The sequence below is a fragment of the Caloenas nicobarica genome, chromosome 1 (genome assembly GCF_036013445.1).
Source record: "Caloenas nicobarica isolate bCalNic1 chromosome 1, bCalNic1.hap1, whole genome shotgun sequence".
NCBI classification, from domain to species: domain Eukaryota; kingdom Metazoa; phylum Chordata; class Aves; order Columbiformes; family Columbidae; genus Caloenas; species Caloenas nicobarica.
Genome location: NC_088245.1, coordinates 127287211 through 127307407, shown reverse-complemented (window position 1 = coordinate 127307407; position 20197 = coordinate 127287211). Strand labels below are relative to the sequence as shown.

Genomic DNA, 20197 nt, shown 5'->3' with positions numbered 1-20197 from the left:
CTGATGTGGGCAGTGACACATTAACAGAAGACAGATGGAAGGACAGCACAGTACATTCTAGAAGTGGTGGCAAGTGAGGGAGGCAGGGCTTGATAGAGTTGCTCGGCTTCTGAAAGTGCCAGACTGTACGTGCAGTTGAATTGTTTAGCCCTGGAGGCTGGATTATAGATACTTTGAAATAAACACCATGAACTTGGGTCGTAACAGGGATGTGAGACGCCTCAGGACCAAATGCTTTGATCAGCAGATCCACACTTATTGCACGGCATTAATTGCTAAGGTAGGCTGAGCCAGATGTCACACCAGCTTTTTCTTCATCAAAGGCAGCAGCAGCGTGATGTTTCCTACGCATCTCAGCACTCATTTCCTGCAGAACAGCTTTTATATTTCATGGTTCCCCTGCTCTCTTTTTCCAGTTGCTTGAACAGCTCTGTCTAATTCAGTCCTGGAAGAACTTGCATTTCTTTTGCAATACCAAGACCTGTGCCCTCCTCACTTTCACGAAGTCCTGAGCTGAACGCCCCCAAGCTGGAAGCGACACAAAATGGAAAGTGTTACATGTTTACATAGACAATACCTTGCCTGCTTTTAAACTATATAAGACCATTGCTCACAGGTAAGAAAAGGCTAACAGTGCTTATCGAGGTCTAATTATTTATTGTTGAAGAAGCACCGATTTCGGACAAGAGTTTCCTTCAGCTAAATGCCATCAAAACAGATTAAAAAAGGAAACTTCCAAGGAGTTTACAGCTTACACAGGCTGCAACCAGGTGGGAGGAAAATAAGCAGAGCAGACTTACAAACAAATCCACAGTTTTGTGTTAATGGAGCCAGAGTTTGTTCTTGAGTTGCGTAACATTCTGCAGTGCTATAAAACTGAAGGAAACATTATGCAGTAGCAAAATGTTGAGGACTTCAGCGTGTACATTAACAAAGTAGTTTAGTCAAAAGCATATGGAGCCATTTAAGATGCCGTTCAGCTAACACTGTCTTGCCTACACTGTGCATGTATTTAGTGTTTATTGTAATTATAGGTTCACAGAGCTGCATCTACGAGTATGTGTTCTTAGTGTAGTTAGTTGACTGTGTGATAGAGGCCTATTTTTATCATTGCCTTTGACTTACAACGTTTCCTGAGTTGTGTATTTAAATTTGAACTTTTAAATATAAAAGTCTGTGTTACGGAGAATCTTGCGTATTTTATAAAGCTACAGAGCTGTGGACCTCAAAGAGCTCCTAATTATTTCAAAATAGAAATAATAGTAGCATTTTCTGTCTTCCTTCCCAGCCAGCAAGATAAATTGTTTGATTAGGTATTAGCTGTGTTTATGTTTTTGCATACTATCAAGCTAAGAGATTTTACTGGGGAAAAAAAGAATCTTCACGCTCACTTCTGACTCTAAACCCCTGACTCTTGATGTCTTGCCTACATATAGGCATTGCATTTGGAACAAGTATATGTTTTAGGTGTGCTAACTTGGTAAGAATTCTGATACAAAATTGCTTGCTTTCACAAGCATGCTGTGGAAGCGTTTGGGTTTTTTTTGTTTGGTTGTTTTTTTGTTGTTGTTTTGTGTGGGGTTTTTTTTAAGGGCAATTTTATAATCACAAAAGGGCACTATGATGTTTTGCTGTGTGTCAGTCTCAGGAGCATTAGGGATTTCATCTGGGCTGATGATGGACTGGACTAATCGCACAAGTATCTCACCTTGTGCTTTGACCACAGCATCACGAGCAGGCTGCAGTCCACGTGACTGCAGCTGAGGGCTTGGAAGCGAGATGTGAGTATATCTTCAAGGTCCTGAAATCGGGAGGCAGATAAGAATGCATAATATATTCAAGTCTGAGGATCTTGCACTGCTAAGCACATGTTTTGAATGCATAGTACTGCTAATGCTGCAGAACATTCCTTCTTTCAGCTACCCTTGTTATAGTTCTCACTTATGGGTACCAAAGCCACATGCCAGGGCTCATGATTTTAGGCAGATCAACAGAAACCTGATGTACATAAAAGCTGTGCTGTTTGTTGTTGGTTTTGTTTTGTTTTGTTTTAAATATGTTTGGTTCCCAGGCCTCAGATGAAGTCTTACAGTCAGGGTAATGATTGGAAAGCCTCCGAGAGCAAACTAGTAAGAAAAACTGAGGATGTGGGTGTTTATTCCATGTCGTCAGGGCTTCACAGCTCTGTCTCTGCTTCCTCTTAAAGTAGGACAATCACTCTTCCCCAGAAAGTAGGTTTGTATGTCTCCTCCTTCCAGAAACTGTGCAAGGTTTAATCTTCTGCTCATAAAACACAGTTGAGGCTTTTGACCCTTGTTTATTTTAAATCAGGCTGGCTTTTAACACAGAACTCCACAACTTCCAGCCCATAACTGCGCTCCACCATCCCACTTGGTGGGATGCCAAAGTGGGCGATACTCAATCAATCCTGCACGTAGAAGCTAGGTGCTTAGCTACCATCCTCTGTCAGCTTTTCTACTTTATGAACCTGTCGAACTGTTTTTATTCATATCTAATATAATCTTTCAACAATAAGGAGCTTGCATGGCTAGAGATGGGCAGGAGGCTGCTGCTGTTACCTGGGAACTGTGATAAATCGCTGGGCAGCTTTTGGGGTTGCAGCAGCCGTGGGAGTGTTGCTCTTGAAGTTTCAGGAACTTTGCTCATCCCCTGTGCTTTACGTGCATGTCACGGTGCGCATTTATTGCCTTTCTTTCAGGAATGTGCCTGTGCGGAGGGAGTCGTAAAAACTGATCACTTAATTGGTGTGTAAAACTGGGTGATTGATTAACGGTTCATCCACAAGTAGCAAGAGCAGCATCAGTGTCTCACCGGACAAATAACCCCACACCAGGAATCTTGACTGTCTGGGAATTGCTGTCCAAAGCAATTGCATTTTCCTGTAACGGGGATTGCATAGGATTATGGTATTATAAATGGGATTTGCTCTAGAGGCCAGTGGCCCTCTGTATCTTATGGATTACTCCAGCTTCTCCTAAAAGGAATTTTGATAATGCTCCTTTAATGAGACTGCACTAAATTGAATTACATCCTGCCTTCCCTCGAAGTGGGATCTTTTTCTGCGATATTGCAAATGTGCACAGAGTCTTACGTATTCCTTTCTGGAGGCCTGTGTGTCCTATATAACAAGGCCTACTCAGAGGGACATGACCCTAAGCCTAAATATCTGTAAAAGAAAAAAAATTTTGTTCTATGGAGAAATCAGGGGCCTGAAGGCCTCTGCTTGCCATCACCCAAAATTTTGGCCACAGTCCATTTTTAAAACCAGAGATGGTTAATCCTCTGGGGACATTCTGCAAGTTCTTTATGAAACACTGGTACTCCAGGGCTTGCAAATAACACCAAATATTTCCAGGGCTCTGATCCCTGGATTCCCTTGCTATTGCAGGCACGGGAGAGCAAAGGGAATAAACACCTGGACAGTGACAGGCAATGGGAAGCTCTGCGGTTTTTCCTGCTTCTGGTTCAGAATAGCAGGTGACTCTTCATCGCCCTGCACGCTTACATGTGGCTTGTGAAACTACCTGCCCCGTCTGTCCCCTCACTGGATGAAGGTACCTCCTGTGGCCCAGGCCAGCTGGTGAACTGGCTGAACAGGTGAGGTTTTGTAGGTCGTGGATGGGGAAGGTCAAGTCGGTGCAACAGGGTTAGGAACTGTAGTCTTCTCTTAGTTGAGGTCTGGAGCGACTCCTCCCCTCACCAGAGCTGTGCAGCCCCACGGCAGCCACGCTTTGTCTTGCTGTGGAGACAAAAGCTGCAGGTGATGCTGGAGAGCAGGCTGCCGTGGCTTGCAGATAAACTGAGTTAAGAAGTGGCTTTCCCTGGATAGATCTTGCTGTCTTTCTTCCACTCCTAGCTCTCTTTCCTCAGTCCTGCTTTATCTAACCTGTTTGCTGTATAGAAAGTTATTAGCTTTCTTTTTCATGCAACATGCACCTCCAGTTTTACTGCATAACCCAGGTTGTAGCTCCATCAACTGACCTCCAAGCTCAACCTGAGGGGTCCTTGCTGTGAGCTGGGTACAGAGGCCACCTTGAAGATCACTGGGCCTACTCACCCACTGTGGTCTCACCTCTCTGAGCAAGTGACCCCTGCGTGTGGGTTACTGTGCTCTCCCTGTGCTGCAGCCATGACCCCAGAGGGCCGGGGGCTGAATCACAGAACACCAGGTTGGACGGGACCACAAGATCACCCACCCGGTCCAACCTTTCTTGGCAAAAGCACAGTCTAGACAACGTGGCCCCGCACCCTGTCCAGCTGAATCTTAAAAGTGTCGCATGTTGTGGAATCCACCGCTTCCCTGGGGAGACTGTTCTCATTGAGAAAAATTCCTTTCTTGTGTCCAACCAGAAACTCCCCAGGAGTAACTTGTACCCATTACCCCTCATCCTTCTCTGCGATTCCTTGTAAAAAGGGAATCTCCATCTTCTTTACAGCCACCTTTAAGTACTGGGCCATGGTGATGAGGTCTCACCTAAGCCTTCTTTTCCCATGGCTAAGAAGCTCTCAGCCAGCCTTCGGCCAGCAACGAGCAGAAGGTGCTGGGCTGGGGTTTATGTACCACAGCTCATCAAAGGCTTCACCCGCTTCCTGCAGATTTTGGGGGAAAAATTGCTGGCAGTGCTGTTTCACCCTTGCTGGGCACCCGCTGTCGTGCCACAGCACCGGGCTGGATGGTTTTGCAGCCTGGGAGGCCAGTCATGCACAGCGCGCTCCTCTGCACGAGTGAGGGCAGCTGGTGGACGTGGAAACGCGCCACTAGAACACGGCTCCTCCAGGAACGTGTTTGTTTACACTGAAACACTATTATACAAACTGAAAGAAGAAAAAAAAAATAGGAGATGACGTCTTAGAGGGGCAGATGTGCCAAAGTTGGCGCCTCTCACTCCTACCCTGTCTCACTGCTGCCTTCTTTCTGCTCTGGTCTGACTGCCCGTGCCACGATCCTTGTAGGAAAATCCCTTCCCAACCCTCTCTCAGTGTGAACATCCTTGTTTTCCATGTAAGTGGCTTTCAGAAATCTCTGTTCTCTGCTTCCAAAGAAAACTCTTGCCCAAGTGTTTTTTTCTTAATTTATTTATGTAACACAGTGTAGAAAGCTATCAATTCATAAGCAATGGTTCTGTACAATCATCCTGCAGAGGATCCCTGTTAATTTTCGACCAGCAGGCACTTTTCCCCCCAAGAAGTGCTCACAATTAACAGGGATTCTTTTTAATATTTTTTTAAGATCAAAAAGATACATGGAAAAGAAAATAAAGTTTACCTTTCAATGCCTAAAGTGTGCACATAAAACAGGCACAAAGAAACGAATGTGTATTCCCATGATTTCTACGTCACTAATACAGCAGGAGCAACAATCTGTACAATAAAATGCAGCTGCAGAGGAAAAGAATTTCAGTAACTCATCTGGAATACTTTTTAAAAAATGTTGTTTTACTTTAAAATGCATAGTGATCAGAAAAAAATGCTCAGCAAAGAGAAGCAGCTAAACCCCACAGACACGGAAAGCATCCCCCATCAATTCTTAAAGCATATTTCAATTAGGACTTAATTTTTGTCACAAATCACAAGAATAATATACAACTGGCTAAGGAGCTACATGATAAATAATTGGGAAAGAGAATCTACCCATGCACTAGTTAAATAGAGCTAACCTCTTTACAATACACAAAAAACATTCATTAATAATGTAGTGTAAAGACTGAAATGTAAAGAGAAAGAGAGAGAAAATACATTACTGATTTTATTAATTCAAGTTCAGGCATCTACTTGTGTTACAGCACAGCTGTCAAAAGGCGAGAATGAGTAAATAATAAAACAGAGTGTTTTTCTTTCTTTCCGCATTATTCTATAACTGAACACCGATGGGCAGTGAAGCAATCATTCTGCTGTCCAACTCATGAGGCTGCTGTGGTGTCCTAGTTCTGCATCTGTTCGAAGAACTTGTAGGTGGGGTTTTCGTAGCCATTCTGCTGCATCTTGGAAAGGTGGCGCTCCTCTGGTGTCACCGCAGCGTCCACCTGTCATCACAACAACCAACCAGGGTCAGATTCTGGCTTAACTCACAGCACGCCCCACGTTGCCGCACTTTAGGGCCACCCAACATACTATGTACCCTCTCCTGTGCATTCGGGCAGAAAGCATCCTCTGAAACACACACAAGACGGGGTCTGTTTGACAGCTTCTTCCCTGGCTCCCTCCCCCCTTTTTTTTAATGAAGAGGGGAAAGTAAGTTAGGCCCCAAGCTCAGTCCAAATCTCATAAGAAAGTCTACAAGAAAGGTGGCTGGGAAGTGATAGGGACACTTCTCCACCAAACAGTGTTAAACCTCGTACCTGGAGGCCCTAACACTGTCTGAAGAGGCAACTGTTTCTGAAAACACTTCTCTCCATTTACACAGGACTGCAGTGGCGTCATGAACAAAATCAACAGGCAGAACTGCACCCGGCAATGAATGAGAAGCCAGCAAACAGCTTTAAAGAGCAACTTGCAAGAGATGGCCCTTCCAGCTCAACAGTCACGGTTCACTTTTTGGACAGAGTAATATGCAGGAGAAGATAAAAGTAACAGGAACAATCCTCCAAGTCTTTTTTTTTTTTTGCTGCAGGACTTCAAATCCAGTTGACTGAACGCAGCAGTATCAGCTTTGGATTTTGTCGTCTGGCTCAGGAAGCATGCAACTCCATGAACCAAGAAAAACCAGGGTATATTTTGCACCTCCCCACTACTCCCCCATTATCAGGATTTTTCCCCCTAGGATGTATATTGGTATCTGTACTTGGAATCAACTGGATCTCAAAAGAAAATAAAAAGCTCACTAAAAAGCTGAAAGAAGTGGCTTGAGGCTGCCTTCTGCCTATACTCTGCTCTCAGGTCTGTTGCAGATACTGTGGTCTCAAGACCGAGAAAAATTAATTGGAAAAAATAAAATGAGGGTAGCAATGAAAAGTCAGAGTAGCCAGGTCCAAGGTGAGAAAAAAAATCCCATTGCATTCACAGAAACAGAACTTCCCTGGCTCCAAGGCCGAGTTTAATCCAATTTAGTGACAAAAAAACCTGGCGCGTCTGCACTGGTTTAAGTATTTCTACTTAACAAAAATTGTCCTTTCTTGATTACTTGGAAGACAGGCATAAAGACAGCTCGGTCAAGACTTCTCTACTGAATACCTGCAGCTCTGCAAACTATTTTCTTCCTTCACTGAACAATTACAGAAATAAAAAACTCCATCAAATTAAGAGCAGGTGAGAGCAGCTTCTAAATTTTAATTAGGTATTTTACCTCTGCTGTATGAGCTCAATAGCTGTTGTGTATTCCAAGCGTAACATATCCTGCCTATCTTGCTAACCACTTATGAAAACAGAACTAAGAAAGCCTGCTTGTCAGCTATTTCATTTGCTGTCTGTTCTCTCTAGAGTCTGACAGCTCTTAAGAAAGAACGTAAAAAGTGAATTTCACATCATCAAAAATTTAAAATCAGGAAGGTGCCTAAAACTCTACACTAAAGTATTAGGTATGAACATTTTCCTATGGATTCCAATAAGTAGTGACCTTTAGGAAAAACATCCATTTATTTTTAGCATAAAAATAACCAATAATGGAAAAGCGTATTCTCTCAAGAAGCCTTCTACAGCAAGCTAACTTACTCTAACCTTTTAATAAAAAAAACAGAGGAGAAGTAGTTATGTCAGATACTCATTTCAAATCTACTCTACGATACTGGTAACTCTAAGATACTCAGCCTAGCAAGGACATACTATGACTTTCGGTAAGTTGTTACCTGCTACCTTGAAGAAAGACTAAAGGTATGTTCTTCCACACCAGGGACAAACGACGGCTGCTCAGCTCATTTTTGCAGCTGTTCATTTATTTTGGTAGGTTTTGCCACAGGACCACCAAAAAATGGATCCTCTCTGTCCATCTTCTGTCTTGATGTTCTTTTACTTGTTACTTCAGAGAAGAAAGAGTTCTGTGTGTGGGACATGCATCGGACTGCTCAGATGAACTGCTAACCCCAAATCTGGCCCATTTTCATATTTGCACTTTCTACAACTCCCTGTCCATGTTCCAACTCTCAAACTGCATTTTCAATCAATACTGAATCTTACATCAAATCTCTCTTTCTTACGCAATAATTGCACATTTTTGTGAAACGCCCAACTCTAAGGGCCACATGCTGCTTTTGTTGTGAGACTCTCCATAGCTGGGAACCCTGAGCACTCCAACAAGCCCTTGACTCCTGCCGGCCGGGTACAGGATGCCACGCAGAAGGGGTCACCAGGCTGAGCTGACACCGTGCTCCCCGTGTTTCTGATTCTGCAACATCACTCGGTCTTTTTTTGCTGTTAAAATACTGACTGTTTTTCTCTCTCTCTCTTTTTTTTTTTTGTTTGGTTTTGTTTTTTAAGTTGGATTTGTATGGAGTAATTCTCTTATGCAACAAACCAAAATACATCTATTTCTTCACCTCCTGTACATGCTTTCAGGCAGTGAGACCCTGTTTAGAGATGGCGCTCTTGCTTTAAGCTGCTCTTTCCAGATTTCGCTTGTTTTAGAAATTAGGAGGGGAAAAAAAAAAAAAAAAGAAGTGTTTTTCTCCCCCTGCCCTCCTTCCTCTCCAGAACTGACAAAAGAACTGTTTCCTTTTCTACTGAAGGATGCTAGCTTCCCCTGGCCAGCCCACGCGAGCAGTGAGTGCTCAGCTTGGCTGTCAACAATCGTTTTGATCCCTCAAGATCAGGAGAACTCCTGGGAATTTCACAGCCTGTCCCCTCTCTTCAACCTCTGCCCCCAAATCCCCACAACATTTCTGTACAACAATGTGCTGAGCAGCCAGCGTACAACTCTGCACTTGCATTTTAAAGACTCGTCCGTGCCTGCTGCTCGAGTCCCACCTGGGCCCTGCAGCAAGGGCAGTAGTGGCGCTGGGTGAGAGGCAGCGAGAGCTGCCGCAAGTCCCATCGCTCATCTCTGCCAGCATCTCCAGGGGCTGGGCTGCTGCTGTGCCCGTCCTTTTTCCAGGGGCTGCCGACTTCTCCCTCCACAAGGATACACCTTCTATACCCACATGCAGTGAATCATAGAATGCCCTGAGTTGGAAGGGACCCACAAGGATCATTGAGTCCAACTCCTGTCCCTGCACAGGACAACCCCACAGGTCACACCATGTGTCTGAGGGCCTTGTCCAGTCTCTTCTTGAACACTGTCAGGTTGGGGCCGTGACACCTCCCTGGGGAGCCTGTTCCAGTGTCCGCCACCCTCTGGGGGAAGAACCTTTTCCTCATGTCCAACCCAAACCTCCCCTGGCACATCTTCCTGCCATTCCCTCGGGTTCTGTCCCTGGTCACCAGAGAGAAGAGCTCAGCGCCTGCCCCTCCTGCTCCCCTTGTGAGGAAGCTGGAGCCCCATGAGGTCTCCCCTCAGTCTCCTCTTCTGCAGGCTGAACAAAGTGACTTTAGCCGCTCCTCATACAGCTTCCCCTCCAAACCCTTCACCAACTTTGTAGTCCGCTTCTGCACACTCTCCAGTAGCTTTTTATCCTTTTTATCCTGTGTTGCCCAGAGCTGCACCCAGTGTTCCAGGTGAGGCCGCACCAGTGCAGAGCAGAGCGGGACAATCCCCTCCCTGCCCGGCTGGCCATGCTGTGCTGGGTGCACCCAGGACACGGGTGGCCCTCAGGTTCTGTCAATTCCTTGACACTATTGCAGTTTGGCAGAGTGCTTGTTGCCAATGCATGTCATCAGTATAACAACAGTAGGGCCTAACAAACCCATTCCATATAGGTTTTGTACAAACATGTAAAAGGCCTGATCCCTGCCCTCAGGGACATGTAAATTTAACAGCATTAACTATCTGCATCATGACAATGTCACCACCTGCCATCTGCTGCTGCTAAAGTTGTCGCTAACATGGCTGTGAATGGAAGAGAAGAACAAAGTAGGGAAATGGCAAGGGTTCCTGTAGCGTTTTCAACAGTTAGAAAAATAGGAATATGAATAAAGTGCAGAGGAAAAGTCACCCTTCCTTTTGTCCTTGAAATGGCTGCTGTGGCATCAAGTCAGCTCTGGTTCTTGTGCACAGTAACGCCACCCTACAGGTGCTTCTACAAATGAAGTAGTGAAATCCTCAGAGTTTACACCTAAACCACTCCCAGCTCTAAAAAAATTTATTTGAGCATGAAATTAAAGCACAATATAAAGCTCTGGGGATGAGGGTTCAGGGGTCTCTGTGTACCATACATGCCTGAGAGCATCTTCCTTTCTAGGAGGCTCCCCCACTAGGCTGGGATGCAAAGGAGGCGTATGGCAGAACCTGTGCTGTATGCCTTCGTATTTAAGCTCCAAACAACACGGTATTGAACTCTGTCACCCGTTTTAGCTTAAGCCTCCCACCCAGCACTTCTTATTGAGGACTAGACGATGTGATAAGCACACAGCATAACCTGCTTCCAGGAAAGAAACAGGGTAAGACAACAGCATTAAAAAAAAAAAAAAGTGCAAGGCAGAAGAGACTAGAGAATTTACATGAAACTAGAGAAGCTTGGAAAAAAATCAGGGAGGAGAAAGATTATGAAAAAATATGATGAAGGACAGTACAATCAGACTGATTTTTGACACCCTTGGACAATATTCTGTATGAAAAAGCCCCACTTTGATAAAATTAGTTTACTGTGGAAGTCCAATAACCTTTGAAATATGGCGTTTAGAGATGAGAGGGGATTATTGATGCTTCTACTTGCAGTCTGAGTAGGTTTTTTTTTTTAATTTCCCCTTTAGCTCTTAAAATGACTAGTGCTGGTACACTAGCACCTCTCTTTCCTGTAGCTCTCTGCTGCAGGGTAATCCATCTCACTGCCAACCTATGTGCACTATCACTCATCCAGAAGGTCTTCCACTCATTTTTACCCATTTCGACTCTGCCAAACTGCTCCTCTCATTCCTTACAACCCTTGCCCTGGGCATTGCTCTGCCAAACGATATGCCTTGCACCTGATTATCTCCTTGTCAGTAAATCCCTAAAGCCCTTTACCATTTTAAGAAGCTTTTTGCACCCATTATGGAGGTGGCAGAGGCTGAACACAGCATGTAAGGTGTGGGTACTCTGGTGCTACTGGGAAGCAGCCTAGACACTTTTCTACAATGTGATGTCTCTTGAGAGAACAGCTCGGTCAGGTAGATAACCTCTTTTGAGGCTCTTTGTCCATCTATCCTCTGCTGCTCCAGCCTATGGATCTTTCACACAGAAAATCCTAATGCGGGGTCAGGAAGATAGCGATGCTGCAGAAAAACTCATGTGCTGCCTCTACATCCATGGGGCAGATCAAAAGCAGCCCTCAGAGATGCGCCGAACACAACACTGTTGTTTACACGATGGTAAATGGATGCTGCCTAATATACATCTGCAGATTGGACTTTGACAGATGGACTTTGGAGCACAGTACAGCAATTTTAGTGGTTTCTCTGCTACTGCTGTGAGCCCCCCCCCGTTGTCACCTCTCCCCACATGTTCCTGCTGAAGCAAATGAGCTTCAAAGAGCGGATCCTGAAAGAGGAGGGGTTGGGACAATCGGCTGTAGCCTGGAGCACAGAAGAGGTGAGAACCTCTCTTTTGCCACCTGCTTTCATGGGAGAAGCAACCTCCTGCAGGCAGCCGGGGTGGCTGCACTAGCCAAAACCACCTTCAAAATACGTAATTTTCATTCATGCTGTCACTTAACTGTGGCAGTCCTTCTCCTGGAGAGGCCAAACCACTTTGAAATGTTTATATTCTCAGACTTGGAAGAAAATTATTATGACACTTCTTCTAAACAGGACAAGCATAGCTCCTCAGAGCTTCAAAAAAAGGCTAATAGGATTTTTGATAATGTCTTCTGTTAAAGAAATACTGAAATGAGAAAGAGTACTGTAGTCAGAGTTGACTTTTTGGAAGATAATAATACAGGTGGAACAGGACCTGTTTTGTAATGTTGCACTCATTACCACGGCGTTAAATTTTCACAGTAACTTCTGACATGCAATAAAAAGGTTGCAAAATCTGTTAAAATATACTCAGCCAACCTAGAGCTGATGTATGGTTATTTTCACATCAAGTGATTTTGCTCTTCTGTGCTGTTTGTGCACAGCACATTAAAGGTACGCTGTTGCTAAATAAATTAATCCTCTTTAGAATGGAACAGCTAAATTTTGAAGACATTTTAATATTAAACATCAATTGTATATGGATCTCTGGGTGGATTTTTTTTTTTCCTCAAAATAACTGCTACAAAATTTTCACCAACCTAGCACAAAAATAGATGTGATGCCTTTCTTGTGGGCGAGAAGCTCAGACAGCAAGGCTATGCAGTCTGCCAAGACCACAGAGCAAGTCTGGCAGAATAAGGAATCCTGCCTGCCAATGCCAGACACAATGCAGCACTGTCTACACTGTGGTACTATAAATCAACTAATATTCTTGGTAGAATTGCGTGCTATACATTTATGCTTTTATCTGTAAAAATTTTTATTCCCTAAGTGATGCTGTCATTTTGACATGAATTACTTGTTCAGCTTGTGCATGTTATTCCTAGTCCAACGTTTCCAAGTTCACTGTCACTGAAGACAGCTCAGAGGAGTCCAAGATTACCTTTGCCATATCATTCTATCAGGTGAAGCCCACCTTAAATTTGAAGGTCTGACTGCAATAACGGTATGGTCACACTGAATGTCTGACTCAGGGCTTTGGCCTGGCAAGGCTTCTGGCCTATTCTGCTGTCGCTAAATTCAGCCAAAGGCGGCTCTCAGGGTGCATAACTGTTGGCAGTGGCTATCAACTAGGTGGTTTAATAAAACTAAAGCCTATTTTAATTTTCTAAGAGATGGACTGGAAGCTTCCCCATCGAAAGTTAAAGTTGAGATTCTTGCTTGCTGTTTTCTGCCTCTCGGTCCAAATTGTGCATGGCTTGCTGTCTGTTCAAATCTCACCCCAAATGGTTGGTGCTCTTCTGACCATGTCTCTTTGGAGGGTTTCAAACCACACGGGCAATCACAGCACAGATGGAGGGACACACAAGCATAGGTTTAAGGCCAAGGCTTACTCAAATATTTTTAAGACCCTTCATTGCCCCAGACAGTGGAATACATGCATCAGGAAGCATGTATGTCTCCAGCAAGACCAAAGCAAGGCTCATTTGACTCAAGGTGAAAACAGCCTAACTGTGGACTTGAATAAGACTGAGTTTCAATCAAAAATTTAAAATACCAGTTTTGGAAGGCAAAAACATATACATGTTTCCAGTGCTGGCTAATATAAGTACTGTCTGCAAACCAGACACTCACATAGCAGACTAGATATCAATACACAAGTTGTCATGATCAGGTTTTTCTACTTACAGAGATCCTTTCTTAAATCCAAGCAACAGATGAGGTATTTTACATTACTGTAAACTGACCACAAATTTACTTGGTAGATTGGGAAGAGACAAGGGTTTTAATCTTAAAAACCCTATACGAGAGTATTATATGTTATATTTGTTTCTTTTATTTGTTTCTCCAATCTGTAAGTTTCAGATTAGCCATAAATCAAAAGCAAATGGCAAAAAACCCACCTTGTTTAGAGAACAAAAAGTAATCAAGCATCTGTGTAGGGAAAATCCTTGCAATGTCCAGCACAATCCACAGAAGACCTGCCTCAAATGTTTATTTGCAAGCTAAAGAAAGAAATCTGTGTGTGTGCATTCCCAACAAGAGTAAAACCAGATTTTTCCTCTTGTGCAGTATCTGCTCCTTGGCTACTGTTAAATTTCATACAAAATGAATTTTCACATTATGAGGCGATTGGTCTGGTATAGTTTCAGAAGATATTCTTGTGGTTGTACAACCAACTTAACATGGTTTATATTGTGTCTGGATTTACAAAATAAGGCAATTTGATTCCGCTCTGCCAGGTGCAACCACTCCAATTCTAAACATATGGCTAGGCAAAAACGTGCTTTCTTAATTTGTATATATATTTACTGAGCAGCGTGTTGACTGTGCTGCATGTGTGACACCAGTTGTGCTTGGCAGTCTCTTCTTACCTCCACAACCCCATGATGGATAGATGTGTACTGCTTCTTCTTCAGCATCACCAAAGTAATGACGATCACTGTTGCTATGACAACACCTCCCACCATTAGTCCAATGATGGCACCTTTATTTGAACCCACATCTTCAGCAAAGAATACCTGCGAAAGAAAAATAAAGGAAGGTGGCTAATAAAAAGCTCACTATTTGGTTAATGTGTCCAGCTGCCACAGCAATATGAAGTCTATCGAAGTATCAGTAATTAAACAGTATTGTATGTCATCCTAATTATTCAAAACTGGATTGCTGTAGCACAAAGCTCTCATAGTTGGAGAAGAACAATTTGGGAAATCTGTATTGCCTGTGGTGTAGCAGTGCTGTGACTAAGGGGAAGACTCATCTCCATGTTTCTGCTTCACATGGGTCTTAGATAGTAGCTGCTGCTTTTTTTTTTTTTCCTTCAGTAAGCAAGTCAAGCTAATTGCAAAATGACTGATGAGCCTATAGAGGAGTAACCAGGGAGCATGCACATTTCTTATTTTTAGAATGCTAATCATGAAAATGTTCATAAATCTGGATGTGTGGCTTGTTTGGACTAAGATGCATTTATTTGATAAAGGAGTAGTGAAGACCTGTGGCACAAAAGTGAAACTTGCACGCAACCAGCTGGGAGAAACTTCTTCCACCAAAGAGACAAGAGTCCAACAAAAACAAGCCATGGTGATTTCAGTGACCACCAAGGGATGCTCCCAGGTTTTGCAGGGAAAAGGGAGAATGAGCTATACCTGGATGATGACAATACTCATGTGAGACCTAGTGGAGGAAACAGTTGTGTGAAAAACAGAGAAGATCCACTTGAATTATTTATACTGATAAGGCAAAACAGTAGATAGCAAGATGCTTTACTATGCATTTAACAAGATGGGCTTTTACAACAGAAGCAGGTATGAAAAGTGGGTGAGTGTTTTCACTGTCCTATTTTGTATTCAAAGAGTATGCTGGATTATTTTACATCTATGCAAATTCCACAAACCTTTTGTCTGCGTGTCAATAGTGGGCCTTTATTATTATTATTTTTAACCAAAACGGGCAAAAAGGATTAGAGAATAAATTACATTCACCGAATTGTAAGACTACCTCACTCTGAAAGACTAAATAGTTTGACAAGTATTTAACAAAAATGCAGAGGGAAGCAAGAAACCAGCTGAGAATTATAATGAGCTGTATAACATTTGCACTCTTCAGAAACACAGTCTTCCTCAGAGAGGTATTAAAGCATGCAGTATAAATATTTATGTTGTTCCTAGTCATAAGCAAGAAATGTGTTTAAACAAAGTTAAGAATTCGCTAGAAAGTACACAAAATGGGCAGAGTTGGCATAAGCTGTTGTGAAGTTATAATTTCTTCTGTCAATTTTACCTGCTCAGGAATGAAATTGTGTTACCGTGCTATTTTGGAGCACGGTGAAACGACCCAGCTAATATACATATGCAACAGAGGAAAGCCTTAAGCACTCCGAGCCATGAAAACCAACTTAATGTACAGTTAAAATGTGAACACCCATAAAGGAGAAAATAACTGCAATTTCAGCTCAATTCTGAAGTTTGCATGTAAAATACAATGAGCAGCTGAATTCAAAGCAATATCCTAAGGAGACTGTTTCAGTAAATCCTGCCAGAGCACAGGAGAAGGAAAACATAGATGAAAGTACTTTCTGCTTACTGCTTTTGAATTAAAGCTAAGGGAGAAGGGCATCACCTGGGATCTGGCATGTGGCAAACACGCGATGCCCTGCGAGGCATCAGCCCGGGACCTTCTCAGGAACATCAGACTGCTCGCTCTGTCTCAACTGAAATCTAGAGGACAGCTTACTAATTTTTAAACAATGGTTGTACCTATCAGTAAGAAGTATGGCATATAAAGTTTTAAAAAGCTGGAAGAGTCTTATTTTAAGCCTCACACAGATTATGCAAGTGCAGGAATCGCAATGCATTCCCTACCAGCCACCATGGTAAGGGTAGTTTCCAGCAGCAAACTGCTTGGGATGGTAGTAAACCACTTAAACATGAAAGGCTGCTGCTGGGAAATGCATGTGACACAGGATCAATAACTACTGTCTCTAAAACACATTCCTCCAAGCTTCTTCCCTTCAGTAAACTCCCATGATTTCACTCCGTCAGGATGTTTAACCCGTTTGAGCTAAGCGTGTCAGAATTTCCCAAATTAGTGCTAATGCATTTTGGATTAGCTCGTCAGACTGGGAATTCTCAGTTCTCGGCATCAAAGAGATGGCAGAATTATCTTTTCACACAGTGATTGCCTAGTTCAAATGCAAATTTTAGTCCTATGTTAATTTTAATTTTCAGCACTACTTAGCTTTAAGAATATATTAAGAGAAAAAGCTTTCAAGTTTAATATCAGGATACTGAAAGTCACAGAACTGCAATCTCATCATGTAATATATCTTTACAAAAGAGGAAGCAGAAAAGGTTTATAACCAACACTGCTCTATAGGTTCTTCATTACTTATTAACGGACTGAAAAAAGCTTTTAGAAGATGCTTGTTCTTAATTACATTGCTTTTGGTTGTTATTTTTGTGTTCATAAGCCACATAGTTCAAATAGAGAATGATATTTTGCTCCTACCTGCACTTCACCTGTTAATAATTTGATAGATCTAAAGGAACAAAACACACAAATACAGCCAAGTACAAATTAAAATTAAGGCCAGTGGAGAGTCTCCTCTTATCCCAAGCAGGCCATCTTACGAAAGGTTATGCTCCATGGGGTTCAGCCTCCTTCACGCACCACCACCATCTGTTTTGACAGAAATCTATTCCTGAAACAGTGTCACTCTATTTCTTGCTGCACCATGCTGCGTGTCTCCAGCACACCTCTTTTTTTTGAAAAAATCCACCTACTTAGTGTTTTCCTTCCTCTGTATCCCTTCTCTTTAGTTATGTGAACATAACAGATGGACTGTGGGACAAGTATTATCCATATGACCACATCTAGTCCCATGGCAGTGCAAGGGCAGGAACTGTGAGAATTTCCTCTCCTGTGAGACTTTCCACCATGTCTGCTGAAATTAGTCCAGGTTTGAAAAATCATCACCTGTTCACATGAAAACTTTTTGTTCACACTTTCAGGATTCACATCACTCAGGGAAAACATGGCCATGACTGACCCACTATTTCAAGAACGTATCAGTAACTCAAAATACGTGTGCGGCAAGCACAGTTTGTTCACTCACCAGCTTTTGATGATGAACTTCATATCCTGAGTCATGCCGGAACTCCGCATCCATCTTCACTTCAGATATCTCTTCTGTTTTAACATTGGTCAACCCAGAACCTGCATTGCACCGCAATGAAAATCCAGTAAAGTCATTGACTCAATTATGCTCCGTCTACCTCCACCAAAACAAGAGCGGAAGGCAATGGCGTCATTCACACAGAGGAGGTGTGATGCAACATGAAAGGGAACTGGGAGGACAGTGAGGTAGGTCTGATATTTCAGTCCCACTGAGGTGACACAGAACGAGCTGGTAAAATTTCTCCTCTGTTACACATTTCTTAATCCGCTGCAGCTATGCTGGTACAAGCATCAAAGGCTTTCAGCATGAAACACCGCAACAACTAAGCTGCGAGGGACCAACAGCCGTCTCCTGCATTGGCTCACGAGATGCGGACAGATCTGCTCTGACAGCCTCTTTAGCAACGTCAAGAAAATTTGGTGTTTAGGCCAAAATCTTCCTGCTCCCTAAGATTAGGCTTCTGTGAGGAAAAAACACACATCCATGGTGTGAGGTGGGGAACCCCAGATATATTTTCTTGCTTCCTGTGAGTCTCTACCTTTTGCACCAATATTCACAAGTAAGAGTTATTAAAATGTTTGTGAAGTTTACATGGCTCTTATTTGTTTTCATATTTCAGACTGCTCAGAAGTAATCTGAGTTTTGACTTCTGCCTGAGAGTTGGTAACTGTCCCTCTTGATTAGAAACATACAGTAGAGCAAGTAAGCAAAGCTTGCGGCGATTTTAATTGTATATAGTCTGCAGTCCTGTTGTCCCCTTATGGGTGCAAAAGGGAGATGCTGCACTTGTCTGATGGGAAAGGCAGACAGGATTTCCTCCTGGAAAACAGCCTCAGGAGAACAAGCCAGACTTAGAACAGCTGAGCAGCGCACCCTATATATGAATGTTTTTGTCCTGAAAAGCAGGCTCTGGCTTATAGAGTACATATGGGTATTCATGTAGCTGGTTATTTTCCTTCTGTGTACCAACTGACTGACAGTCATATTTCTTGGAGGTACAAACACTGCAGAAACATGATGCTTATGAGAAGTTATTTCCTCACCCTGTCTAATGTGATCAGAACACATCGGTTCATATTCCTTGTCTATTATTTACTTTAGCATTTTATCACTCCAACTCCTTTCTCCAAGCCTTCTTTCTGATTCTTAGTATTTTGGGCTGACCTTAAGCTCTGATGCAGAGGAAGAAACTCTTGAAAATTCTCAACACTACTGACTGTTCTTGTGCTCCACTGTCTCTCTGGACTCTCAATAAATTCTCAAAGACTTCCATGTGCCAATGAGCTCCACAGTCTGAAGTAGCACTCAATGCAAGAATTATTGCCCTTTTATTGCCTTTGAATGTGCAATTTCTTTTTTCATTAAATGCGGATTTATTTTTGTACTATGAGTCAGCAAGAACAGACCTTCCCAAGAACTTCTCTGGACTGGACAGACAATCCCATTCTAAAGTTCTGATCTTTCTTTTGACAGTAAACCACGCAAAGGGGAGAACAAGAATTATCTTTGTGCAGTGAAGTATTTATGGTTATTTTCTTGAACAGTTTGACTGCTCCATGAATTCTACCTGAGTGCCTTTTTTTAAAGGAATAAAGCACCTAAAGATCTCAAATTTATTAAGCATCTGATTTTTGATGCCATGTTACACTAATGACACAAGTATATTATGACATTTATACACGGGAGACCATTTCCAAAATCAAGAACTGTAACATACTTAAGGAATTGCAGTTTAAAAACAAACCATGATGCAGGAGGAAATGGAGATGAAGGAAATAAAACCCACATGGTACCTGCAAAGAGGTTTGCCTTCCTATCTTTGAAGCAGTTATGGTTAGTTTTCCACGCTAAAATAAGAATCTAATTTACTCTCCTTTGTGTACCACCTCAAAATATCCCCTAGACTTGCAACAACGGGAAGCAAAGAAAACGAGAAGGTGCATCAGGCAGCAGAGAGGCTTCCCTCTTCAACCCCCCGCCTTCTTGTTTTTAGGATTAAAAGAGAAGGGGGAAAAACCAACAGTGGAATGGCAGTGCTTCACGTAAATTCAATAGCCAGGGGAAAGGGTTTTCCCAGGACTTGGTTCATGCCCACAGCTGTAGTGGCTGAAGCGGTGGCCGGCTCCCAGCTGCTCACCACGGCCACGCTTGCTGCCCCTTAGACACGCTGGCAAAAGCATCACATGGAAACTCCCCCAGGGCAAGGGCCGAGGGAATTGCATGGCTCTGCTGCTACAGCTGGCAAATTCACTGGAGCTATAAATATTGAGTAGAACATATCCATACATGCATGTGATACATCCGTGTAGAATCAACTTGTCTTTTATTGAGGGAAGCCCTGCCTCCCAAACCTCCTAGAGGTCACTGGAAGAGTTAGGAAGCGCGTAGGAAACTGATTCGTCTTGGAGTGTATCTGGATTTCCAAAAAGCCTTTGAGAAGGTCCCTGACCAAAGCTCTGGCAGAAGCTAAGATGGCAAGGAGTAAGTGGGAAAGTCCTACATGACTTTCCATAACTGATTAAAAAGACAGGAAATAAAGTGTAAATACGCAGCCATTTTTCACAATGGAGGAAGGTTACCAGCAGGGTCCCAACAGGATCTGTGCCGTGCTGCTTGTAAAGTGAGCTGGATCAGGGAGTGAATAGTGACATGACAAAGATTACTGACGAAAAATAAAAGAAAAAAAGAGGATAGTCAAAGTAAAACCAGCTGCAAAGAACTGCAGAGGAATATTACAGATTCTGAGTGCATAATAAAAGGCAAATGGTATTAAATGTTGATATAATGTAAACTGGTGCTCACAGGGATATGCAGCCCTGA

General features: G+C 42.9%; 1 protein-coding gene across 1 annotated transcript in view; it reads right to left on the bottom strand.

Annotated features, from left to right (window-relative positions):
- Positions 1-5213: 5213 nt before the first annotated feature.
- Positions 5214-20197, bottom strand: part of APP (amyloid beta precursor protein) — a 217225-nt gene continuing 202241 nt past the window's right edge. The window contains exons 15-17 of the mRNA XM_065650893.1: positions 17315-17415; positions 14076-14222; positions 5214-6044 (exon numbers count right to left, since the gene is read on the bottom strand). Coding sequence (XP_065506965.1) covers positions 5943-6044; positions 14076-14222; positions 17315-17415 — 350 coding nt within the window. The 3' untranslated portion in view covers positions 5214-5942. The remainder of the gene's footprint in view (positions 6045-14075; positions 14223-17314; positions 17416-20197) is intronic.